The sequence below is a fragment of the Maniola hyperantus genome, chromosome 7 (genome assembly GCF_902806685.2).
Source record: "Maniola hyperantus chromosome 7, iAphHyp1.2, whole genome shotgun sequence".
NCBI lineage: Eukaryota > Metazoa > Arthropoda > Insecta > Lepidoptera > Nymphalidae > Maniola > Maniola hyperantus.
Window position 1 is genome coordinate 8,470,369 of NC_048542.1, and position 24,900 is coordinate 8,495,268.

The window sequence follows — 24,900 nt, forward strand, 5'->3', positions numbered from 1 at the left end:
TGTAATTTTAATTTTTTTTAATAGAAAATAAAAAACAATATTTTTGGAAGGCTTTCTATAAGGTTGAGCAAGCACTACAACTATTCAAAATTTCAAGTCGATAGCATTAGTAGTTAAGTAGGTCCTACTGTACCCGTAGTACAAGATTTTACGTCTCACCAAACCAAACCAAATTCGAGAGTCGAAATACTTCCGCGTTACAGTAAACTGGATCTTAAATGCCTTGTTTTAAAACTCAAGTTTGTCTACACTTCTACAGCCAGCGCTCAAAGCGGAAACATTGCGAAATTAAAATCAGTGGCATTGAATATTTGACTTCAATTCAAGGCAGTTTAGGTCCATTTTACTGTAACGCGGAAGTATTTCGACTTTCGAATTTGGTTTCGTTTGGTGAGACGTAAAATCTTGTACTACGGGTACTGAACTAAGCAGGTGTTACAGACAGATAGGTACCTACCTACCTACTTTGTCGCTCCATAAGGGTTCCTTTTTATCCTTTTGGTCACGGAACAGAAAAAACAGTGGAAGTGCTAAGTAGGCGTGGCACGCGTGCCACAATTAAGCGTAGTTACGTAAAACTGATCCCAGTCGCGTTCTAACATCGCGTGGAGTTGGTAGTCTCGCGACAAATTCATATTGCCCTAGCAATGTTACTGTTCCGTTTTGGAGTGTAAAAATGATAGTAGGAGAAAAAATCTTAAAAATGGAGGTGTTTCGTATCATCGGTAAGTACGATTTTCATTGTATTCTATAAAATCTTAATTTATTTCAATTTACTAATATTTAATAGAACGGTTAGTCAAAATCAACCTTAACCAATTAAGATAAAGTTTATTTTGGATTGATTCTATTCCGAAAGTACTTCGCTCCGTGTTCGCTACTCAAGTAGTGATGTGGCCAAGTCGAATATTGAATTTATCGATTGATATCGATACAAGGATATAAATAAATAGTAACGCAATAATTATAATTTATTAATGAGTGAGACGTTGCATTGATCACTAAATAGACATCAGTAGTTCCTCTAACCTTCATTTAAAATATTTTTAGGTTTCCCAAAGATGCAAGCATCAAAGAGAAATGGATAGATGCAACGGGTAGAGTTAATTGGATGCCAACCAAATCAAGCATGATATTATGCTCTGAACATTTTTTTAGAAGTCGATTTTATAATATCAAATAAAGGATATAGATATACGAAACCTACTGCGCTTCCATCAATGAAAATCGTTAAGTTTTTTAATCAAGTAAGTAACCTTGTTTTATTTTATTACTTTCAGTAAGTATTGAAAATACTTGATATTATAATACAAAACAACACCACCTCTTAGTTATATTTTTGTATGAAGATTGACTGACTAAATATCAAATTTAATTCATAAACACACTAATTAATTTTTCTCCTATTCATTTTTATATAGGTACTAGATGATGCCCGCGACTTCGTCCGCGTGGATTTAGGTTTTTAAAAATCCTGTGGGAACTTTTCAACTTTCCGGGATAAAAAGTAGCCTATGTCCTTTCCCGGGAAGCAAACTATCGCTGTACCAAATTTCATCAAAAACGGTTGAACGGTTGAGCCGTGAAAAGCTAGCAGACAGACAGACAGACAGACACACTTTCGCATTTATAATATATAGTACGGATTTATTCTCAAAATTTAATTTTGGTTTGAGCCACAAAATGATAAATGTGGTCACTCCAGGTTCTTCAAAAAGATAAAGTGATTCGGAGATTCCTGCGTCTAATCACGTTACCGATTTGATGAAGGCAATAGTCGAAAAATATATACATAAATGTTCGCATACACCGTTTATTAAAATTAAAAATAAGACTTTCGAAACGCCAGTTTCTTAACAAATATGTTTTATTTCAAGGGCAATAAATAAAATTTAACTATTTTCATACGTTGCAGTATTTATTGTGCATACTTGTAAAAGGCATGCATACATACCAGCACTTTTATTCAATTTTATAATTACCTTTTTAATTTTATTTTTGCGAATGAACAAAATAACGAGTATCTATCGATATCGATAGGTAATTCATTGAGCTACGTGGTGCGGCCTTAGCTGAGGAGGAAAAAAAATCGACCGATCACGCAAATGTCAACCATATGTTTAACGTAATTAAGTTTATAATTGCTACCACTTAGAATACCGCCATCTATGGTCAAGTAGCGGAATTAATTGGACAATTGAATCTAGTGTGACGTGAGTGTGACTATAGCTCGTAAATACGTTCTTCCGCTAAAGCAAAATAAATCTTATTTCTAGAACGTCAGGGTTTGTTTCCAAATCTGTGACGTAGGCTAGTTTTGACTAAACTTAAACGACAAATCAAATGATTTGTTTCTTTGTAGTGCAATATATGACTATCGGTATATTTGTTTTAGTTTGGCGACAGCGGTTCCCATAGAGCAGAAACAAAGAGGAGTTGGCCTAAGCAACTGTGCACTGTGATTTTCAACTAGGTCCTGACGTCATCACTGTGGGCGGGGCCTTAGTTAGTATGCTGTCTGCGTTCGTCAGGTTCACATATATTGAGACTCGTATTATCGGTGTGTTTTCGCGTTTTTAAGAACAAAAGGATGAAGTGTTGTGTTTTATCGTGTCAAAGTTATTCAGACAGACGTTCTGATGCTATGAATGGTATCACATTTCATTTGTAAGTAATTTTATACGTAATTATTAAAATAGTTCTAGATTATTGACATCTAGTGTGAGATAGCTGAACTATGTAGTGACATCAATATATCGATGTTAGGTCGCTAAGCGAGTAGTTTTGCTACTAACCCGCAGATGGAAAATTGAGAAGTGGGCGGCGTTCCACAACCCCTCACCCCGCAAAATGTCACTCGATATTTCATAGGGAAATCTTAATACAACATCTCCTCTTTGTTTCTGCTCTATGGCGGTTCCTATAGTAATTTTGGTGAATTGCACTTCCACTGTTCTTTCTGTTCCGTGCTTTTGGTACAGAACCGTAATTAAGTCCAGGCGGATAAAGTCGCAAAAAAACTAGACGCATACGCATAGCATAACAAGTGCAAGGTCGTGTATTCACTTGATAAACGCCTCCACTATAATATTATGTAAATTATTTTCCTTATTTACGTATGGCTGTACTACCGACTGTCTAAGTAGGTAGGTAGAAATCGACAGGGAACCCCCTTTATATTTCTTGTGTGTGTAGTGAGTGGCAGTGATATTTAATTCTTACCTTGAAATCTAGGAACATAGGTACCTAGTTAAAAAGTCTGGGTCCTACCTACCTAGTTAAAAAGACGCAACAGGTCGAGATTGCAATCGGGGTATGAAGCGGGAGGACGCCCCGCACACCCGTATGACACCCTCGCTTTCCCAGACGGGGTTAGCGGGGGTCTGTGCGGGGCGCCCCACCCCGATTGCCATCTCGACCTGTCGCCTACTACATACCTAATAAAACGATAGGTATAAAACGCTCAAGAATTATTTTACAACAAAAATGGTCTAAAGGGTGGGATTTGGACTGATGATCTTATAGTGTACAAGTCCGTACAGTCCGTTACTTAAACCACATGAGTAGATATTTAAACCGTATGACTATAATATTAAGGGTTCACAAGTTACCTATCTATCATTTCCAAAACATTATCTAACTCGTCATTGGTCCAGATCTACCTGCGATAAGATACGACCGATAAAACAGTCTACGTATCAACCTGTGGCACAGAATATAATATGACATATATCTACCTAATATGTGTACAGTACGCGGCAGAAAATAATGTGTAGTCAAAGGCCAAAACTCGTGTAGCACCTTAATGATCAAATTTACTTGCACTGCACGACACGGTTGTGCGTACATCTATGTGGCGTGTTTATAGAAAAAACTAGACGCATACGCATAGCATAACAAGTGCAAGGTCGTCTATTCACTTGATAAACGCCTCCACTATAATATTATGTAAATTATTTTCCTTATTTACGTATGGCTGTACTACCGACTGTCTAAGTAGGTAGGTAGAAATCGACAGAGAACCCCCTTTATATTTCTTGTGTGTGTAGTGAGTGGCAGTGATATTTAATTCTTACCTTGAAATCTAGGAACATAGGTACCTAGTTAAAAAGTCTGGGTCCTACCTACCTAGTTAAAAAGACGCAACAGGTCGAGATGGCAATCGGGGTATGAAGCGGGAGGACGCCCCGCACACCCGTATGACACCCTCGCTTTCCCAGACGGGGTTAGCGGGGGTCTGTGAGGGGCGCCCCACCCCGATTGCCATCTCGACCTGTCGCCTACTACATACCTAATAAAACGATAGGTATAAAACGCTCAAGAATTTTTTACAACAAATATGGTCTAAAGGGTGGGATTTGGACTGATGATCTTATAGTGTACAAGTCCGTACAGTCCGTTACTTAAACCACATGAGTAGATATTTAAACCGTATGACTATAATATTAAGGGTTCACAAGTTACCTATCTATCAATTTCCAAAACATTATCTAACTCGTCATTGGTCCAGATCTACCTGCGATAAGATACGACCGATAAAACAGTCTACGTATCAACCTGTGGCACAGAATATAATATGACATATATCTACCTAATATGTCTACAGTACGCGGCAGATAATAACGTACCTACATCGACCTTTAGAAAGAGATTACGGTTTTGTAGAGCATTGTCTCTCTCGTCGAGACTGACAAAACGTTACATAGGTATGAGTGATAGAGACAACGATATCTACAAAGCCGAAATCTCATTCTAAAGATCGATGTACGGTTGGCCTCAGAATTCGAGTAGCCATTCCGCAAAATTATTGCATGAAAAAGCAGTCGCACTTACGACCTCTTTCTATAAACACGCCACATAGATGTACGCACAACCGTGTCGTGCAGTGCAAGTAAATTTGATCATTAAGGTGCTACATCGTGTTTTGGCCTTTGACTACACATTATTTTCTGCCGCGTACTGTACCTGTGTTGTGGGTGCTCGTGGTATCAACTATAGCTACCTACCTAGTGTTCTTTACGTCTGCTGTGGTTAACATCGTGCATATTGTGTTAATTAATGCGATTTAAAGTATCAAATTCCTCTCAAAATATTTCTTTGGCTTTTATATAGATCGAGAAAAAACTGTTATTTGGCAATGACTTGCTTGTATGGGCCATGTGGATTTAAAAAATTGGATTTTCAAAAAAAAAAGCGGCTGATTTATTTTTACCTGTGTAATTAGCCGCCAATGTAGGCAACGTATTTTTTGTCATGGGTAAACAATTTAAGATATGGTTTTTTTAAATAGAGATAGCGAGCAAACGAGCAGGCGAGTCACCTGATGTTTGAATTATTATTTTACTAGCTTATGCCCGCGACTTCATTCGCGTGGACTACACAAATTTCGAACCCCTATTTTACCCCCTTAGGGGTTGAATTTTCAAAAATCCTTTCTTAACGGATGTCAACGTCATAATAGCTATCTGTATGCCATATTTCAACCCGATCCATCCAGTAGTTGGACTGTGCGTTGATAGATCAGTCAGTCAGTCAGTCATTCAGTCATTCAGTCAGTCAGTCAGTCACCTTTTCCTTTTATATATATAGATTATTATTGACACCGAACAGGACAAAGTGCAACCCGTGCCTGGGGTTTTTTAATAAACGATAGTCTTGTACCTTTAATTTCTCATCAAATTCAGACAACGAGCATAGGTATATAAGCGAGATCGTACAATTTTCCTGTTAGTACACTACAAGCTGCAAGATGAAAACGTGCTTCTGCGTTTTGCTAGTGGCAGTTGGTGCGTCTGCGTACGCGCATGGTAGCTCACACACACAACACAACCATGGCGGACAACAAGGAGCAGGTGGGTTGACTTTACTCACCTAGCTAACCAACTTTTTATTTTTTTTTAACACTTTATGCATATAATTTTATTATAGGGTATAATATTGTTATAGGGTATAATATTTTTATATGGTATAATTTTTACTTACTAGCTGATCTACCTGGCTTCGCTCGAGTGAAATTTTATATGACTGTAATATATTATGGGCACAACATAATATCCTTTACTTGGTAGGTAAGTACTATTATGTATTCTGCTGTGGTGTTGGACAGATATGGAATCACCAAATTCACGATTAGGCCAATTCGGAGCTACGAGTAGGTACCTACCTCTTATACATGGCATAGTATTGTAAATAGAACTTAATTTGCAATGAATATGAAGAGCAACCGCCGAGTTTCTTCCTGATTTTTCTCGGTAGGAAGGGCGTTCCGAACCAGTTAGTAGATTCAGTTGACGACAATACCACTTGTAAAAGTTTATTTATATATAAAAAAGCAACATGCAGCTAAATTGAACGTTTTACTTATCTTTTCGGGCTCCAGGACCTAATATTTTAATAAAAGAAAGGGGGTGAAACAAAACATTCAAAAGGTTGAGGGCTTGAATCTTGTACAGATAAAGAAATCATGAAAAAAATAAAATCTAAGTAAATAAGTAGGTGACTTTTTTATTTCCTCAATAGAGCCTCAACAGCCAGTGGTAGTGTCACCCGCTGGAGAATTTCGCGGAGGATACAATGTGACGCGGCGCGGGCGCAGGTTCGAGACCTACCGCGGCATACGTTACGCGGAGCCACCTGTGGGCAACTTGAGGTTCCAGGTAAGATTGCCATAGGTCTATCTATTACTATAATATTATGTATGAAACGGGTGAGTTTCACGCTTTGATTTCTACCTAAGTAGTTTCTTTTATTATGCTTTCAATATTTTTTTCGTCTCGAAAAATCAAAGAGTTCCCATTTTAAAAAAACCTAAAAGGACACCGAAAAAGCCCCATTTAAATTACATACAGATACATTCCGGAGATTGTACTTGTAGTCCCGGAAAATCAACGATTACCAAACGGATTTTTATAAAACTGAAACTTACGCGGACGAAGACGCGGGCATTATCTAGAACAAAAACATACTTAGTAAGAACATCGGGAAAATTGAATAATATGAAACTATTTCAGTGTTTGTTTTTTTAATTAATTTTTCAGCCACCTAAACCAATTCTTAGCTACAAAAGCGCAGTGGACGCGAGCGAAGATGGTCCGGCGTGTCCTCAACCTACCGATCCGGATTACTATATCGACGAGGACTGTCTCACCATCAACGTCTATACGCCGCTTAAAAAGAACAGGTGAAGTCATTTAAGCTTGGACGATCTAAGAGATCGATGGGTAGAGTAGAAAAATTAGTGGGACATCTTTACAAAAGTGTTACTTTACAAAACCACGACTCTTTAGAAAAAAACGATAGATATAGTACGCGACAGGTCGTGATGGCAATCGGGGTGGGGACGCACAGCCCCCACACTAACCCGGTGTGGTCATCGGTGGTCGGAGGTCATCGAGCCTACTGAAGGAAAATGTAAGTGGGTAATTTGGTTCTCTAGTCAATAATAGTATTTTCACTCTTTTCAGGTCCAAACCGTTACCAGTAATCTTCTACATCCACGCCGGTGGTTATTACTCTGTGACAGGACGCAGTGACCTAGCTGGCCCGCACTACCTTCTGGATAGAGACATCGTGCTGGTTACCATCAACTACAGGCTGGGCTCGCTTGGTAACTAAGAATGAACCCGTATACAGTAGCCGGCAAGAAATATTGTGCATCGATCTTTAGAATGAGATTTCAGCTTTGCAGAGCGTTGTCTTTGTCACTCATAAGTGACGTCTTGTCGGTTTCAACGACAGAGACAATGCTTTACGAAACCGCAATCTCTTTCTAAAGGTCGATGTACATTATTTTCTGCCCTGTACTCAGCGCCGTCTTTAACCTATTGGAGGCCCTAGGCACATTAGAATAACGGGACCCCTATGATCTTGACAGAGTAGGTACTATTTTCTTAGAATAGACAAAGAAAGTAGATAATAGTCCAGCAGCCGCTGAGTGTCGGATATAAGTTGGTCTTGACTGGTTAACAATCTCTATCGTCGTTTGTTCGAGAGGTTCTTTATAAATATCGGTCAGTCGATTATAGAATGGTGATCTGGCAGGGATTAGTGGGCCCCTATCGATCGTGGGCCCTGGGCACGTGCCCAGAGTGCCCAGTGGGAAAGAGGGCCCTGCCTGTACTGTACTATATTATTGTGCCAAGTATAGTACGCGACAGGTCGACATAGCAATCGAGGTTGTGAGGTGGGGGGCGCCCAGCACACCCGCACGTCACCTGGGCTATCCCGCATCGGGTTAGCGCGGGAGCTGTGCGGGGCATCCCCAAACCGATTGCTATCTCTACCTGTCGCGTACTATAACTCGTTTGAAGTACAAGACGATCTATCCAATCCAGCAAACCTGTTTCGCAAATTTACTAGTACAAGACGAAAAATGACCCTAGGTAGGTACAAATAAATGCATTGTAATGTCCATTATCGCTATCTATAGTCCACGTCTATTACCAGTATTACCGCGAAACCTATTTACGAAGTCATCTCGGTTGGTTACTGAAGTTAGCCAATTAGGTACTTACTTATTTCACACAATATTTTTATCAAAACACTTCTCTTAATCGGTAGATATACGTAGATATAGCTATTGAGATACGAGTTAGACCTATAGGAGGTTCCTCAGTTAGGAGGCTCCTTAGTTACTTACAGCCTCAGGGTTTGCATTGCACCTGAGTCCTGAACTATCTATTTATCTTGAAATATTCGAGAAACCCATCTATCTAATGATTTAAGTAATAAAATTAGTCACACATTACATGAATAAGCAACCTCCATCGATGTACAACCTCAATATGAATGTCTAAAATGATCTTCCAGGTTTCCTTAGTACAGGCGACGAGGTGGCCCCGGGCAACAACGGCTTAAAGGATCAGGTGGCAGCACTAAAATGGGTGCAACGAAACATTGCTTCTTTCGGTGGTGACCCCAAATCCGTGACGATTGCAGGCTGCAGCGTGGGTTCTATGAGTGTGATGCTGCATATGATCTCGCCTATGTCTAAAGGTAATGAGATGTTTGTGCTTTCGTTCCGTACCGCAAAAGGAAAAAAGAAACCCTTATAGGATCACTTCATTGCCTGTCCGTCTGTCTAGAAAAGTGAATCAAAATCTATACCTAGGGTACTTCCTGTTGACGATGATTCTATCATGAAAATTAGTAGGTAGGTATGTATTTTACAATTAAAATAAAAAATCCGAACACTGGATTTGTGCTTAGGTAGGGTAGCTATATCACAAAAAAAAAAACGAAATGTGTTATATCTTGTACGATGGTACGAAACCTTACGTGTGCGAGTCCGACTCGCACTTGACCAGTTTTTAATAAGGTTAACAGTAATGTCAGTCTAGTGGCTATCTTATTCGACTGCAGAACTTGAGGTTTAACTCTCGGGTGCGAGTCCCGATGGGCCAAAAAAGGAACTGGGGTTTTCTGTAAAGAAATTCTCAGTAACAGTACCTAAAGCTGTGGTAACAGCCTGGATAGAGTAGAGCCTCAGGTCACAGTATAAGGAGAAACACAGCAGTCCGACGCCTTTGATCTCGTGGTAAATGACGACCACGACGACTCTTCAATACAGGGCCAGGAACTATTGGAACCGTCTCAGTTTGCTCCCTTACCGCACGATTGCTCTGTCTAGAAAGCTAGACGGCTTCGTCGAACCTCTGTAGGTAATAATTCTTAAATGTGCTCAGGTGTCATACCTCACTGCCTCGTAAAGTAAGTAAAGCAGTTGATCCTGTTTCTTTTGTCGTCTCGGATTACCCTCCCATTGGAATATGAGAGGAAGAGAAGAGTATCTTGTATACTATCCAGTAATAAAGATTCTTTACAATAACTCCATTATTGTAATATAGTTACCTAACTAGATATTTTTTATTGACAAAGGTCTATTTCATCGCGGCATCTCAATCAGTGGGTCACCGATATTTGCCTTCCCTTCGCCGGACAACCTGTACCACTTAGCAGAGAAGCAAGCGCGTTTGTTGGACTGCCCCACTGACAACTCTAAAGTAATCGTCGATTGCCTGAAGACGAAGGGTTGGCGAGAGCTCGGAGACTCTTTAGATGGATTCAGTGTAAGTACGTTTACTTTCTTAAGAATTTATTTAAATTCTTTGAGTTTTAATTCATCAACAACATCAACTAATAGACGCCACTGTTGGTCTTTTATATGGAGAGCGCCGTGCATAGTGTGTTGCGCCGCCTGCATCTGGCGGCTCCCTGCGATTCGGTTAATATCGTCTGTCTACCTAGTGGGCGTCTTCCAACGCCGCACTTTCCGGTGCGAGGTCGCCATTCCAGCACCTTGGGACCCCAATGATTTTAATTAAAACATCCAAATACTATGATTTGCAGGAGTTCGCCTACGATCCCATTATGATCTGGTGGCCTGTAGTGGAGAAAGATTATGGTCAAGAAAGGTTTTTGACAATGGAACCACTTGATGCCATCCGCCAAGGAAAGATGCACGCTGTACCACACATCATTAGCCAAACGACGGATGAGTTCTTCTGGAAAGCCTTCAGTAAGTTAAAACATACCTAAGTCCATTTGAAAAACTATCACGTCGAAGGAAAGGAGATACCTACGGCCTACACAAGTTCATTGACTCACCTTTACCACCAACGAAAGGAATTACCTATACAAATTAACGCGAAATCCATAGAGGTGTTCCTTTCTCCTATAGTGGCAATTCAATCGGTATCGTTATAAGTTTAAGATCCATAGTAGGAGTTATAAAGAGGATTTCGAGATGAAAGTTGTAAGTTGTAATATCCATCCCCGGGCTGCTAATTCAGTGTTCAACACTAATAATGATGGCCATTTTGACATTGGTTGGTTCTCATTGCTGTTTCACATGTAAAGAAAACATTATTTATATCTAATATCTATAGAAGACTAGCAATTAGCATGGTAACTAGTAATCTATGTTTTTCTATGAAATTCTTCAACTGTTATTACACCCTTTATTATATTTCAGCCATATTAGAGAACCAGACCCTTACAGACCAAATGAATGCAGAATGGGATAGAATAGCACCAATAACATTCATAATGCCGCGAGAGAATCCAAGGCGCGCTACCCAGAAGCTGTTCACTGAATACCTTCACAATCGACCTTTGCAGAATGACTCTGAGAGCGCAAAGAATCTTGGGTTGCTGTACACGGATGGAGTTGAAAGTTTCCCAGTTCATAGGTATTGTAAAAAAATATCCTCTCTAGCTTTAGGGATGGTTTATGCTAACACGTGGCGGGCGCGGACGAGGCACTGATTCAAAACATCACGAACATTTTTTATATGAAGCAGCTCATGCTTCACTATGCCATGCATGCTTCTGTGCACGGACGCCACACGGCCTAACTTTGTTAGAGGTTATTTTGTAAAAAAAAGAGACCTCGAAAGCCCAATTTAAATTGTTATGTCTTCAGTCTTATTCATTTAGGAATAGATATTGGAGTACCTAATGTTTTCTGCATTAACTCAGGTGTAGCTATTGTCTAGATTGTGTAAGTAGGTATAGGGTAGGTAATACTTATGCTGCTGTTTGAATTTAGGTTCTTAAAAATCCCATGGGAACTTTTTGATTTTTCAGGATGGCCAACGTAATGTGTCGCCACTCTCCTCACCCTGTTTGGTACTATGAGTTTAGCTACATTGGTGCCCACAGCCACTACAGAGACCCTGAAACAAATAAACCAGTTGGTAAGCTATTCTCTTGACATCATTAAAAACACACTGATACTAAATCTTAGGACAAATAGACCCCCTGTCCACGACAGACTATACTCTCTATATATTTTTTTATTCATACTAAAAAAATTGTAATTTGATAAGGAGAAAAAGGTGTTGGAATGGCGACCTGATGAGATGAAGAAAAAAGAAAAAGTGGACAGTGGAATACTTTTAAAAAATCTCTATCAACTGTACCGGGAATATTTGTCATAAAATATAGCAAGCGACAGATCGAGATGGCATACGGGGTGAGAACGCCCCACACACACCCACACATCGCACAGCCCCCGCGCTAATCATCCGGTGTGGGATAGCACTGGTGACGTGTGGGTGTGCGGGGCGTCCCTCCACCTCATACCCCGACTACCATCTCGACCTGTCGCGTACTATAAGTAGGTATCCTGTAAGAAAGCACTGCAATCTGCAAGTGACTTAAAAGACTACACTGGCATAATACTAGGTGGAATTTTTCTTACGTGCAAAAGACTCATCATCATCATCATCATCATGATCAACCCATTACCGGCCCATTACTGAGCACGGGTCTCCTCTCATAGTGAGAAGGGTTTAGGCCATAGTCTGCCACGCTGCTGGCCCAATGCGGGTTGCCAGATTTCATACAACTTTGTGAACATGGAGAACTCTCAAGCATGCAGGTTTCCTCACGATGTTTTCGTTCACCGTTAAAGCAAGTAATATTTAATTGTTTTAAAAAACGCACATACATAACTCCAAAAGATTAGAGATGCGTGCCTGGGATCGAACCCCCACCTCCTGAAAGGAAGGCGGAGTCTTAACCACTAGGCTATCACCGCTTTTTTTAAAAGACTAACATAATTATAATATTTTTGTAGGCGCAGCTCACCATGATGACCTAATTTACCTATTTGGGTTGAGTGCCTTCCCCAACATAGCAACGGAGGGACGCGATGCCATCCTTGTGGATAGGATGACCGCCATTTGGTATAACTTTGCCAGATATGGGTAAATTACTTAGTTATTTTAATATTTAACTAGATGATGCCCGGGACTTCGTCTGCGTGGATTTGGGTTTTTAAAAATCCTTTGAAACGTTGAGCCGTGAAAAGCTAGTGCAAACAGACAGGCAGACTGACACACTTTCGCATTTATAATATAGGTAAGTATGGATTACTTTAAACTATGTGATGCGTTCTTCAAGTGAATTTATCAAATCAAATCAAATCAAATCAAATATTCTTTATTGCACATGTGGGTATGTATGTATATACAGATGTTACAGTTACAGATGTTACAGTTATTTATCTAACTATGCACTTAAATATCAAGAATCCAATGGCGATTATTATACCTAATGTGTAAGCAATATGAGACACTAGATGATATCCACGACTTCATCCATGTTAAAAACCTTGAACTCAGGTTTTTCAAAAATCCTGTGGGAACTTTTAGATTTTCAGAGAGCTTGCCTATGGATCCGTAAATGCTTGTGCTAATTTACGTCAAAATCAGCTAAACGAACGAGCAATGAATAAGAGCCTCAATAGTATAAGCTGTTATAATGTATATTATACACACACACATACAAATTTTCGTGTTTATAATATTAGTATGTGAACTATGAAAAAGTGTGATCAAGTAGGTATGGAATTGTTTCAGTGACCCAAATCCTCGTGGCGATCTTCCCGAGCTAGAGGGCCTTCAGTGGCCAGCTATGAAGCCCGAGGACCGCAAGTATCTGCGTATAGCAGACAACCTCACCGTGCACACTAACCTGAAGGAAGACAGAATTAAAATTTGGGAAGAATTATACCCAATTCAATACTAAGTAACCTAATTTACTTTCGATGAATTATAATATTTTATGATCCTTCTTCCTAATAAACTATGTACTTACTTATTAACAAGTGTCTTTGGTCTTTTCTGGACGTTCGTTTTCTGGAACTCGCATTATTTTTTAGGGTTCTGTGTAAGTCTATACATCCGTAGTACCTACCTACTACTAATTATCTCAGAACAATTAATACGGTCTGCAGAAGTAGCCCTATTCAATAATAGGGCCTATTGTGACTCTTACTGTTAGAGCGAGATAGCTTAATGCATTTAAGCTCTTATTCGAACGTGACGAATGATCATTTTTTGGCTTTATCACCGTGGCCAACATATCACCTTTTTGTTTATCAAGATGTCAACTATTTTGTACGTGAGATCATGACCTAAAAATATCTAATCATTTTGCCACGTTCTAATAAGAGCTTAAATGCATTTAGATATCTCGATCTAACAGTATACTGTTACAATAGGGCTACTTCTACAGGTATTTATTCTGAGACACATAGAGTTAAAATGACGAGTGAGATCTCAAAATGTGTGGCGTATACTATCTCTATGATGTGCACTCTGTGCGTACCTACTATAATTATTTCAAAGTTTTGTAGGGTAAGTTAGGACGAACTCCTATAGAAACTAGGGTAAAACTAAAATCCTAAGTGGAAACACTGGTGTCTTGATAATTCACAAAGGTTCAAAAGAGCTAGAATTCAGAGCTGTAAAACCAGTTTTAAAAAAAGACAGTAGAGTAATAAAGGTAGATGCAGGAACGTTTGCTTTCTCATTCGCTCTAAAAAGAGAGCACAGAGACACAGAGATAAACAGAGACGCAGTTAACCTATTTTTTGTCCCTTATCATGTAACTAGTTTTTTTCAAGAATACATACAAGAAGTTGCAAAACAAACTTTGAGAATTCGTGGCGTAATTGTATATTTTCTCATTAGTTATATACTTGTTTTCACATAAAAAACGTTTAATACAAATATTGTTGATCGGTTAATACAAATATTGACTACTAAACAATGGTAATAATTGTCGTGTTATTCATCGTTACCTACGTCGTGCTATCGCTATCTCATACGCGGTTACACAGAACTTACATCTACCTATTATTCTATCTACGGTCTGGAGTCACAGTTGATCACAGAGTACATTATATATAGTTGATGACTGATGACACTGACAAATGACAAGTGACAGCGCTGCACGACGCCATTTGATTTGACGCCATTTGTCGGTGATTTGTATCTTTTATCTTTTAGTGACAACAGCTCTCACCGAACAATCTCCTTCGTGCCTTCTCCATAAACGTGACACTGGCGAAACACTCTGTGCCCAGCTGGCACACCTAAAAGCCAATAATAGGCTACTTGACTCATATCTAATTTCGTCCAATAAATGATTATTTATTATAGTATTTTGCTTAAGACAACGAAATATATCAATAACAATTATTAAAAACGCAGGATGGATATATAAATCCAATTTTAAAAAATACAGTTTTTATTTTTATTTGAAACTCAGAAAACGCTGTCAGCCATGATGTGACGTCATTAAATATGTAAACAAAGAAATGTCATCCCTATTGACTAACGTAGTATCCATATATATAAAATTTCAAGTCCTGACTAACTTATATATCAACGCACAGCCTAAACATCTAAACAGCTGGTCCTAGATACATGAAATTTGGTGGGTGTGTTCTTTGTAGGTAAAGGAAGGTATCTAGGAAAGGATTTTTTGAAATTCCACCCCTGAGTGGGTTAAATGGGGGTTTGAAATTTATGAAGTCCACGCGGGCGAAGTCACGAGCATAAGCTAGTTTTTATATATTTCTAAAAACTCATAGTAAACGTAAAAAAATATCGTTTTCTCTTTATAAATTGAATAAGTTATTAAGTAAAACTTACAACAAAGTGATCTTTGCAAAAATAAATTTGGGTTGCAGTCGTTAGTGATATAGGATCCCTTTAAGCAAGTCTTCGCGTGTTACGTATATTTATTTCACTGGGCACTCTAATCCACAACTTTCATGTGGTCTTTATCAATGCGTTTTTACATTCTCGGATGATACAATAACGATAATTACTATATTTTTCATGTAAACTAGTATAGAAGTCATGTTTATTAAACTTTGGGAGGTTATGCTGTTGTTTACAAATGCATGACGTCAGAGCACAGATAATCTATCGGCCAAACATGGCCGACAGTGTTTTCACCTGTCTAAGAAAAATATATTTTTAAATTAAAGTTTTACGGTTTTTAGGGCGCAAAAAAATATAGTGTTAATTTTTTTGATCTAATAGGACAAATATTAACCATTTAAGACCTACTTAAAAAAAGTGTCAACTAGCCTATTGGGAATTGAATTGAATTGAATCTTTTAGTGATTTGTATGCATAGAGTAAAGTATGATGTTTATATGATCTTTGGTTGATCTTGCGACTTGCGTCTTGCGTGGTCTTGCGTTTTCTCCATCAATTAAAACAAAATATTGCCCATTTTTTCTCGTAAGTAAGCACATATTTTTCAGTGTTTAATGTAGTAGTAGTAGGTAGTAATTATCCCCATTTACTTTAATTTTGTAACGTTTTGCCAAGTATGTATTTTTGTGTCAATTATTGTACATATTATTATAGAACATTTTATTCAGTAGATGACCTAAGAATGCGCATTCCGCTGAACTAAATTACGTTATAAGGTTATAATTGTTACCTAGTAAAAGCAAACATAAAATAGAAGGAATAACATTTCACAAAAAGTACCTCTGCTTGAGCAAGAGGGACTAATAAATAGGGGCCTCGCTAGAGTCGCTAGTTGCATATCTGTGCTAGGTGGGCATAGTGTAAGTATATTATTATGTACCACAGATATGTACATCACAAACTAGCTAATAGCAGCGACTTCATCTACGTTGATTTCACCCCATTTTACCCTCTTAGGGGTTGAATATTCAAAAATCTTTGCGCATATCTATCTAGCGGATGTCTGTAACATAATAGCTATCTGCATGCAAAAATTCAGCCTGATCCATCCAGTAGTTTGAGCTGTGTGTTTATAGATCAGTCAGTAAGTCAATCACCTTTTCCTTTTATATATTTAGATTAATAGGGATACTACAGACTCCAATTATCCCCCCTTAGGGGTTGAATTAAAAAAATCATTTCTTAACAGATGTTTATGTTATAATAGCTGTCTGCATGTCAAATTTTAGCCTGTTCTGTCCAGTAGTTTGAACTGTGCTTTGAATGATCAATCAGTCAGTGTTACATAAATACGTATACATAATATTATGTATATTTTTGTCAGGTCCAGAGTCAACTAACTCATTCAAGCTGGCGATTAACAATTGGTGGAGGGAGCCGGATATGGGAGGTGATTTTTTCCTTGTATGTTTTTTCTGTCTGATATTAGATATTATTTTTATGTTGTACTTAGATATACCTACTAGAAGAATCCGTCTTATAAAAACTGAGGGAAAAGTGGCAGCAAATTAAAAAATATTTTGATTATAAATATTAATGTATAGGTACTCCATCCCACAGGATTTTTTAAAACCTAATCCACTAAGTGCATTGCATTGTATTGCAGGCATCATTTATTTGGACAGACGTAGCTTGCATCCTGAAGATATTTAATGTATAGGCTACTTTTATACTGGAAAATCAAAGAGTTTCCCTCAGTTCTCTTAAAAATCTAAATAGATGTGGACAAAGTAGTGGGCATTATCTACTTGGTACCTACAGAGTACAGAGATTAAATAAAATCTCAAATTCAAAAACAGATTATAAAAACAGAAAGTGATATTTGCAGCAGTGCTGCCAGTTTCTAAAAATGTTACATAATAATTTACTGTCAGCTTTTATTAGAAATTTTAGCATAATATTTTTATAAAAATACCTATTTTTTAAGAAAGCAATGAGTTAATTCTATTCTTATAGGTTGGTAGGTAATCCTTGACATGTGGGCTGCAACGGGCAGCTAAAGTGTATAATATAAAGTATAAACTCGACATCTCTCTTTAATATGAGTTAAGATAGTTGTTGATGCTGTGATGACAATGCTGATGATAAAAACAGTGGTGAAAATGATACGTAATTTTAGGGGAGCGCGAGGGCTGCGCCGCATCACGGATGTGGCGCAGCGCTTGCGGCATGCTGGTCTGTCCAGGCGCTGACGAAGCGTGGAAGCAGATTGTTGATGCCTCGGCGTCGGATTCCATATGGCATTCATTAAGGAACTGTATCGCATATCAGGTATTAGGCTTCTCCTTCATTGGTTCTATAAAGTAAGCACCAGGATCAAGTTTCGGCTGAGTCAATTCGACAATTCATAATTTTTATATTGGCTCAAGTCTGATCTGGTTTAAGGCTTTAGAATTAAGACGTTGTTAGTCATCCCACTGGTAGAGACTTGCCTATGGAAATAATTAACTTAGTCAGTTATTTTATTGTTTCTACTCACAAAAAAAAACATAGGTGAGTGTTGAAAACTTAAACTCTTTCGTGTTATTAATATGCTCGCCTGCGGCTCGGGTATTAAAATTTGCGGCCTCAATTATAATATTAAACATAACTCTGCACTTTAAAAAAAATATTTTTTATTGTGTAAATAACTATTATGTCTATGTTAATAATATTAATATTTTTTAAATAACTATTATGTTAATAATATTTTACAGGCAGGCGTATGGCAAAATCTCCTCATAAAGGGTATCCCAGATGTGATGCATTCTGCCGCTTTCAAGCTTGCAATAGTGCTACGGCATACACCCTCCGAACTCACTGTTGGCCTCCTCGCTGATATGTTGCATTTACATCCACAATCTGTGAGTACCTACTCATTTAATTAACATTATAGTATGCGACAGATCTAAATGCCAATCAGGATGGCGACGCCCCGCACACCCGCACAGCCCCCGCGCTAACACGTGCGGATGTGCAGGGCGTCCTCCCACCTTATACCCCGATTGTCATCTCAATCTGTCGCTGACTATACATGGTGCCTCGAAAATTGCCATACACCTAACAGGCCGGAAACGGATCAACACTGCCTCGCCTCATCACCTCGCCGTTATAGAGGCACGTAACCGGAGTGCCTCAACAACTCCGTCACGTTGATTCGGCTACGGCTAGGCGACGCGGCAGCGTTTACTGCTTGGCGACCGCTGGCTATCGGTTTGGCGTCCCCAGCAGGGTGCGCTAACTCACTAAATTTAATCCATTGTAGGTTTTCTACTGAAAATTATCTTAATAAATAATATCAATCAACTAGCTTATGCCCGCGACTTTGTCCGCGTGGACTACACAAATTTCAAACCTCTAGTTTACTACACCCTTAGGAGTTGAATTTTCAAAAATCCTTGCTTAGCGGATGTCTAGCAGTTTGAGCTGTGCGTTGATAGATCATTCAGTCAGCTTTTCCTTTTATATATTTAGATGAAGCGTGCTGGGACTTGTCGTCAACAGATGTACTTCCAATTAGTTTGAAGTTAACGTGAAGATATACCTATAGTCGACGCATTTTAAAGTGAGTCGTCGAGTTATCTGTCTGTATCGCTCGCACTTACAGGTCGTAGGTAAGTCGTCGAGTTATCTGTCTGTTTCGCTCGCACTAATAGGTCGTAGGTAAGTTCGAGCGAAACAGACAGATAACTCGACGACTCAGTTTAAAATGCGTCAACTATAAATAATTAAGCGTGGTGATAGCAGGAGGTTGATATGCGCGCGATAACCTTTAAAACGGAAGATAAAACAAAATGCATTTTGTTTTCAGCAAGATTTGACAGCGTACGTTCTGGCCTTACTAACAGATGATGAAGCATGGTGCGGCAGTTGTGGGGCCAGTGCTGGTATACCAGGTATGATATACCATTATACGAATCAAACACGACATAACATATGAAATGAGTATGAAAGGGGTAATATATGTAGACCTGTGATTTTAGTTTAAAGATTGTCTTCTTCTTCTTGTCCTTTATCCCACGCTTTGTGGGGACGGCACAACATGTCTTTTTCCCTTTAGTACTTCCAGATATGTTGTAGGTGATTTGGTATGATGTTTTACAGCAGGCCGCCTGTCTGACGTCAACCCTCCTTGGGAATGCTTTTGTTTGGTGAATACATCAAAACCGCCACCATTCGGTTTATCCCTTAGTCTTCAAACGACTTTCAGACTTGTGGCAATGTTAATAACGTTTGATTTGGTATATCCGCGTGTAGGTGTAGCGGGGGGTATGGGTGGCGGCGCGCCGCTGCGGGATCTGCAGCTGTTCGGCGACTGCGAGTTGGCAGTGCTGGCGTCTTCGCGGGAGGAGTACGACGCCCACGCCAAGCTAGTTCGCGCCGAGTACGCCAACCTCTCGCATAATAACTATGTAGAACTGCGTATTAAGGTAAAGATCTTTTTCTCCCACTTGCTCGAAATTGACTACTTTACTCAAGAGAGGATTACACTACAGAGGACTGTTATCGGGTCTTTACTGGCCGCACGCCAGCAATTTCCAAGAGGGCTGTAATGGAAATTCCTGAACAGTTTCATACTGATGTTCGATCAATTCACAACAAACAAATAACAAAATTTCATTCCACAAACAATTTTTGGCAAAATTAGGATTCATTTTATCATCGTTATAAAACTTCTGGTTCTACAAATAATACACTTAACAAAACAAATTACCATACAAATAGCTAGTCACAAGTTGTTAATCAGTAAAACCGCAAAGCAGGGCTCGGTCGACTTGGCCTCCATCGCAGTGGGGGGGTTTCTTCCCTCCCCCTCCTCTCACTCGGGCCATAAATAAAATTTATGATAAAGGAAAATATAGTCACAGAGAACTTATGATGCAAGAGCGAGCGAAGTGAGCTCGTGACTTGGGGTACTCCGACTCGGATGAGTTAGGCTAGAAGGGGATGGCGGGGTCTGTAAGACGCTGCCACCCCCTTCGTGGTTATTTCTTTTTAAACCACCCAGAAAAATGCTATGGGTATAAATATGGTAATGGTATGGTATGGCTTCAGGGTTCCTTACCCTGGGAACCCTATCACTAAACCTCCGCTGCCCGTCCGCCCGTCCGTCCGTCTGTCAGTGGGCTGTATCTCGTGAACCGTAATAGGTAGTGTTGAACTTTCACAGAATGTGTATTTCTAAAGCCGCTTAGTATAACAAAAAATACTAAGAATTCCACAATGACCACATTGAATATTTAAAAAAAACTAGTGTTGTTTTTTTGTACGATGGTACGGGACCCTTCATGTGCGAGTCCGACTCGCACTTGACCGGTTTTATTTATGTTACTGAAAATATTTTTCTATTATTCCAGATTCTAAACCAATTCTCACAAATTCCCAAGCTGTACCACACTCCTGAGTTTGAGTGCTTCGAAGCTGCCGCGAGGGAAAACATCGAGCGCGAGATCTGCACTCTGCGCGAGCACCTCCTCACCGGGCAGCACGAATAACATAAGTCGCTTACTTATAAGTTTCATTAGATATCAATTACTTTTTAATTTTATTGCCCTAATATAATAGCTAAATTTTTGAGCGTTTAAACTATCGTTCGTGATTTCCATTGTAAATATAGATACAGTTCTTGCAATTCACGAAGACGAGTGAACTTTACTTGTGGTTACGTCATGTCGGGCCAATCAGTCGCGAGCAAGCGCTCGCAAACGCACATATTTAGTGTACCTTACTTATACCGATATGTCTTAAACACAAGCATGAGCGTCTTCGTGATATGCAAGCACTATACTCGCGGCTGTACTCACGTGGTTAGTTGACGTAAGCTCGACTAGTTTCGAACCCATCCGGGGCCCATTTTCCCGAAAAACTAGGGTTCGAAACTAGTCGGGCCTACGTCGAATAACCACGTGAGTACAGCTGGGAGTATCTAAGGTAAATTTTTATTATGGACTAAGAGCCAGCGCGTGACAGACCTTCGTTATTTTATAAAAGCTGAAAGTTTCTCTGCATATTATTCCCAACACAGGAAAGAACTATCAGCGACTATGGTTTGGATCATGGTGGCTTTGGGAGATAACAGATAATAATGGTGTAAAAAAATCTTACGTCAAAGTATAGTCATTTTTCTTTAATAAACTTTTAAACTTTTATGCAGTCTGGCAGTAGGTTACCACGAAACTAAGTGTCGGGCAATGCATGACGTTATTTCTAATACTATTCCAAAGAAAATATAAAACAAATATACTTTGACATAAGATTTTTTACACCTTTATTACCTGTTATCTCCCAAAGCCACCATGGTCCAAACTTCATAGTCGCTGATCGTTCCTCTCTGTGTTGGGAATAATAAGCAGAGAAACTTTCAGCTTTTATAAATTAACGAAGGCGCTGGCTCTCCCTCTATTAGAGCCCTAGCACACACGATACTTTTAGCATCGGCGATCAGCGTTTCTCTGAATGCATCGATGTTGCATCGCGTTTTGACGACTTTCTGCAATCGTTAGTTTTATTGAAATCGTGCGTTTTAGCGACTATTTCGATATTTTATCGCGTTTTGCAGCTTGCTGCGTTCGATCACTATATTGAAATCGCGCATTTTAGCGGCATCGTGCTTCCGAAACTAAATCACTAATAGTTGATGCTGATGCATTAGGTCTGATAATTGTATAACCCTTAATGCAAGTGTGGCTTTTAAGGTACAAAATGCCGATCGGGTACGTTCACTGCATTCAGAATAGGGTATTTACCCTCTTTTGAAAAGTGTTTTAATTTGATCCTAAAGTGATAATAAACTACCAAAAATGGGGAGTGCTCTGAAGAGCTTTTTGAGCTCATTCCACCCTCATTTTTCTACAACCGCACCGCGCGCCACTGTAAGGAATATCACCCTCACCACCTGGGTGTCTGGTGCACTTCGACCGTCCGCTGTGCCAGATCCTTCTTTCTACATACATGCAAACTGTGGAACCAACTCCCATCGGCGGTGTTCCCACTAGATTACAACATAGGGTTATTCAAGAGGCGGACCAACAAATTCCTAAAAGGCCGGCAACGCATCGGCGGTTCCTCTGGTGCTGCAAATGTTCATGGGCGGCGGTAATCACTTAACATCAGGTGACCCGCCTGCTCGTTTTGCTCGCTATCTCTATTTAAAAAAAATTACAAAAATTTATTCGATCGCTAAGTGCAATAAAAATGCATATTTTGCATATCAAAATTTATTACATAATTTTATAAACTGAAATTAACATTTTTCGATTGCTTTAAATTGCAATCCTATCTTGTTTAAATACATTTTTAGATTTTTTCTCGGTTGGTGTGAAATACCCTATTTGCGGTGTTTTACCAACACCGCAAAGAAAAACACTTCATCGTCTAGGCGATCAGGATCTGAATGTTACATTTGCTACCGAGGCCGTCATCGGCAGAAATACCGGTGTCCGCGCAGATTTACCGTTTCAAAATAAGTACTTCCTTAGAAATCATTACCAAACGAATCCTTATCCTGCTTACTCCGATTCTGATCCAGTGGACGCGTATAGTACGCGACAGGTCGTGATGGCAATCGGGAGGGAACGCCCCACACACTCGCACATCCCCCGCGCTAACCCGGTGCGGGCGAGCGCGGGTGATGTGCGGGTGAGTTGTCTTAGTAAAATTTTAATCCATTTAATGAATAATTAATATAGAATTATAATTCTTTGATGATAGTCACATTTGGATAATAATAATTGGAGTCTTTTATCATATCATAATGTTTTGCATAATTTGCAGTCATGTATCATAATGTTCTAGGTTTACAGATTACTATAATTTTACGTACGACATTCCATTTTGTGTTTTTACCTCTTCTATTAATATAATTAACTAGATGATACCCGTGTCCGCGTCGACACACACAAACTTTCGCCTTTATAATATTAGTATGAAGCATTCAAATAATTTAATTGAATTTCCTTTATTAACTTTTGACTAACTGGATAAAAAGTAAAATATAGGGTAATAAATATTATTAGAATCTTAATGTACATACTATTTTCATTGTCAGTATTAGAAAATTATTTATTGTTATAATAAGTTAGTAGGCACTTCTCAATAAAATAAGTTTATCCTTTTCTCCCAATTGTGAAGTAGGTATGTGGTTAAGTAGATGATGTGACATTGTGGCTAATTCTGTTGTACACAATCTCTAAACTAAACTAAAATGGCACGTCTAAATCTATTGCTATCCCTTTCATAATGTTGCTTGCGGAAAAGGACAGCACTACATTTAGACCTGGTAATTTAGTTTAGTTTAGAAATTGTGTACCAGAGAATTGGCCCCAATGACATATTATATTATTATTATCGAAAGAAAATGGATACGCACAGCTGGGTCAATCCGTTTAAGGTGGATACTCGGAAAGAGTTATTCCGTTTACCCTCCCCCAGGGTGGACGCTCAGAAAGGGTTATTCTGTTTACCCCCCCCTCGGGTGAATACTTTGAAAGAGTTATTTTGTTTACCCTCCCTAGGGTGGACACACTGAAAGGGTTATTCCGTGTATCCTTCGTAGGGTAGATACCCGGAAACGCGAGTTCTTTTATCCCCCTAGACGGTTCTTCCGACTTGTACTCCAAGTACAGTTCAACTTCAGTTTTCTGTATCGCGCTCGCTTTGCACGCGCTTATTGGTATAAGCTTAAGATTATGGAGGTTTAAGTTACAAAGGTCATGGCCGTAGGCTACTGCCTTGATAAAGTGGAGAGAGCTAAAAATATATGAGTAGAATTTACAAATTGGGGAGTGTCAAAATGTAATCTCGCCGGCAAAACTGAACCAGGCCTGCTCTAATGTACTGTGTAGCTAGAAAATACACAAATATATATTAGGCTTGTAGATAAGTCGTAGAATTGATTAAGTAGGTAAACTGCACGAAAAACGTTATTGCTTTGTATACTGTATACGGGTAAAAAATAATTACTGTACCTACTTAGCTGTTTTAAAAGTTTTGTCTATTATTTATTAACATAATATACTTATGATTATGATGATAATATACAGTTTATTTTCAGTAACATGTTCTATTTTAATTTCAATCAACTCCTGTGAACGTAGTGGTTACATAGTTACTCTTTGCTGTAGCCTATAAGTACCCTCAGTGCGACAAGGCTCTTTTGGCGCGTGGCGAAAATCTGAACTTAGATTGGGGGCACACGATGCGTTGCGGCGCCGCACCGCAAAGATTTCACCGCGTATCAGCAGGCACACGAGCGGTGCGGCGCCGCAACGTTGTTATGTCGCAGTGCCGCCGTAGCAGCGTTGGACAGTAGGTATGTTAATAAAAACTGAGCGGTGCCGCTCCTACGTCGAAACGCATTCACCCCTCCCCGTCTCGTCTCGGTGGTTGCAAGTCCGGTGTG

General features: G+C 39.3%; 1 protein-coding gene and 1 long non-coding RNA gene across 4 annotated transcripts; both read left to right on the plus strand.

Moving 5' to 3' along the window:
- Nucleotides 1-510: 510 nt before the first annotated feature.
- LOC138402573 (uncharacterized) lies at nucleotides 511-1,716 on the plus strand. Its single transcript, XR_011236940.1, has 3 exons — nucleotides 511-725; nucleotides 1,051-1,247; nucleotides 1,677-1,716. It is a non-coding gene; the product is annotated as an uncharacterized lncRNA (long non-coding RNA).
- A 3,577-nt stretch (nucleotides 1,717-5,293) lies between these two features.
- LOC117983767 (carboxylic ester hydrolase-like) lies at nucleotides 5,294-24,557 on the plus strand. 3 transcript variants are annotated; one of them, XM_069499655.1, is made up of 14 exons: nucleotides 5,627-5,852; nucleotides 6,520-6,656; nucleotides 7,038-7,180; nucleotides 7,464-7,606; nucleotides 8,809-8,994; nucleotides 9,877-10,067; nucleotides 10,348-10,516; nucleotides 10,973-11,189; nucleotides 11,587-11,696; nucleotides 17,641-17,792; nucleotides 18,218-18,364; nucleotides 19,312-19,396; nucleotides 19,758-19,930; nucleotides 20,858-24,557. In XM_069499655.1, exons 1-14 carry the CDS (start codon nucleotides 5,750-5,752, stop codon nucleotides 20,993-20,995), a joined length of 2,094 nt encoding a protein of 697 aa, XP_069355756.1. In that variant the 5' UTR covers nucleotides 5,627-5,749; the 3' UTR covers nucleotides 20,996-24,557. The 3 variants fall into 3 exon arrangements, with proteins under 3 accessions (XP_069355755.1, XP_034826279.1, XP_069355756.1); XM_069499654.1 differs by lacking the exons at nucleotides 17,641-17,792; nucleotides 18,218-18,364; nucleotides 19,312-19,396; nucleotides 19,758-19,930; nucleotides 20,858-24,557 and adding exons at nucleotides 5,294-5,311; nucleotides 12,581-12,710; nucleotides 13,365-13,612 and having other exon boundaries at nucleotides 5,732-5,852; XM_034970388.2 differs by lacking the exons at nucleotides 17,641-17,792; nucleotides 18,218-18,364; nucleotides 19,312-19,396; nucleotides 19,758-19,930; nucleotides 20,858-24,557 and adding exons at nucleotides 12,581-12,710; nucleotides 13,365-13,612 and having other exon boundaries at nucleotides 5,582-5,852.
- Nucleotides 24,558-24,900: the final 343 nt, after the last annotated feature.

Bases quoted from the DNA above. Each gene is read 5' to 3' on its own strand.
- LOC117983767 (XM_069499655.1), top strand. From the start codon at position 5,750: ATGAAAACGTGCTTCTGCGTTTTGCTAGTGGCAGTTGGTGCGTCTGCG. The intron at 10,068-10,347 runs GTAAGTACGTTT...TATGATTTGCAG, and splicing joins ACTCTTTAGATGGATTCAGT to GAGTTCGCCTACGATCCCAT. The intron at 10,517-10,972 runs GTAAGTTAAAAC...ATTATATTTCAG, and splicing joins GTTCTTCTGGAAAGCCTTCA to CCATATTAGAGAACCAGACC.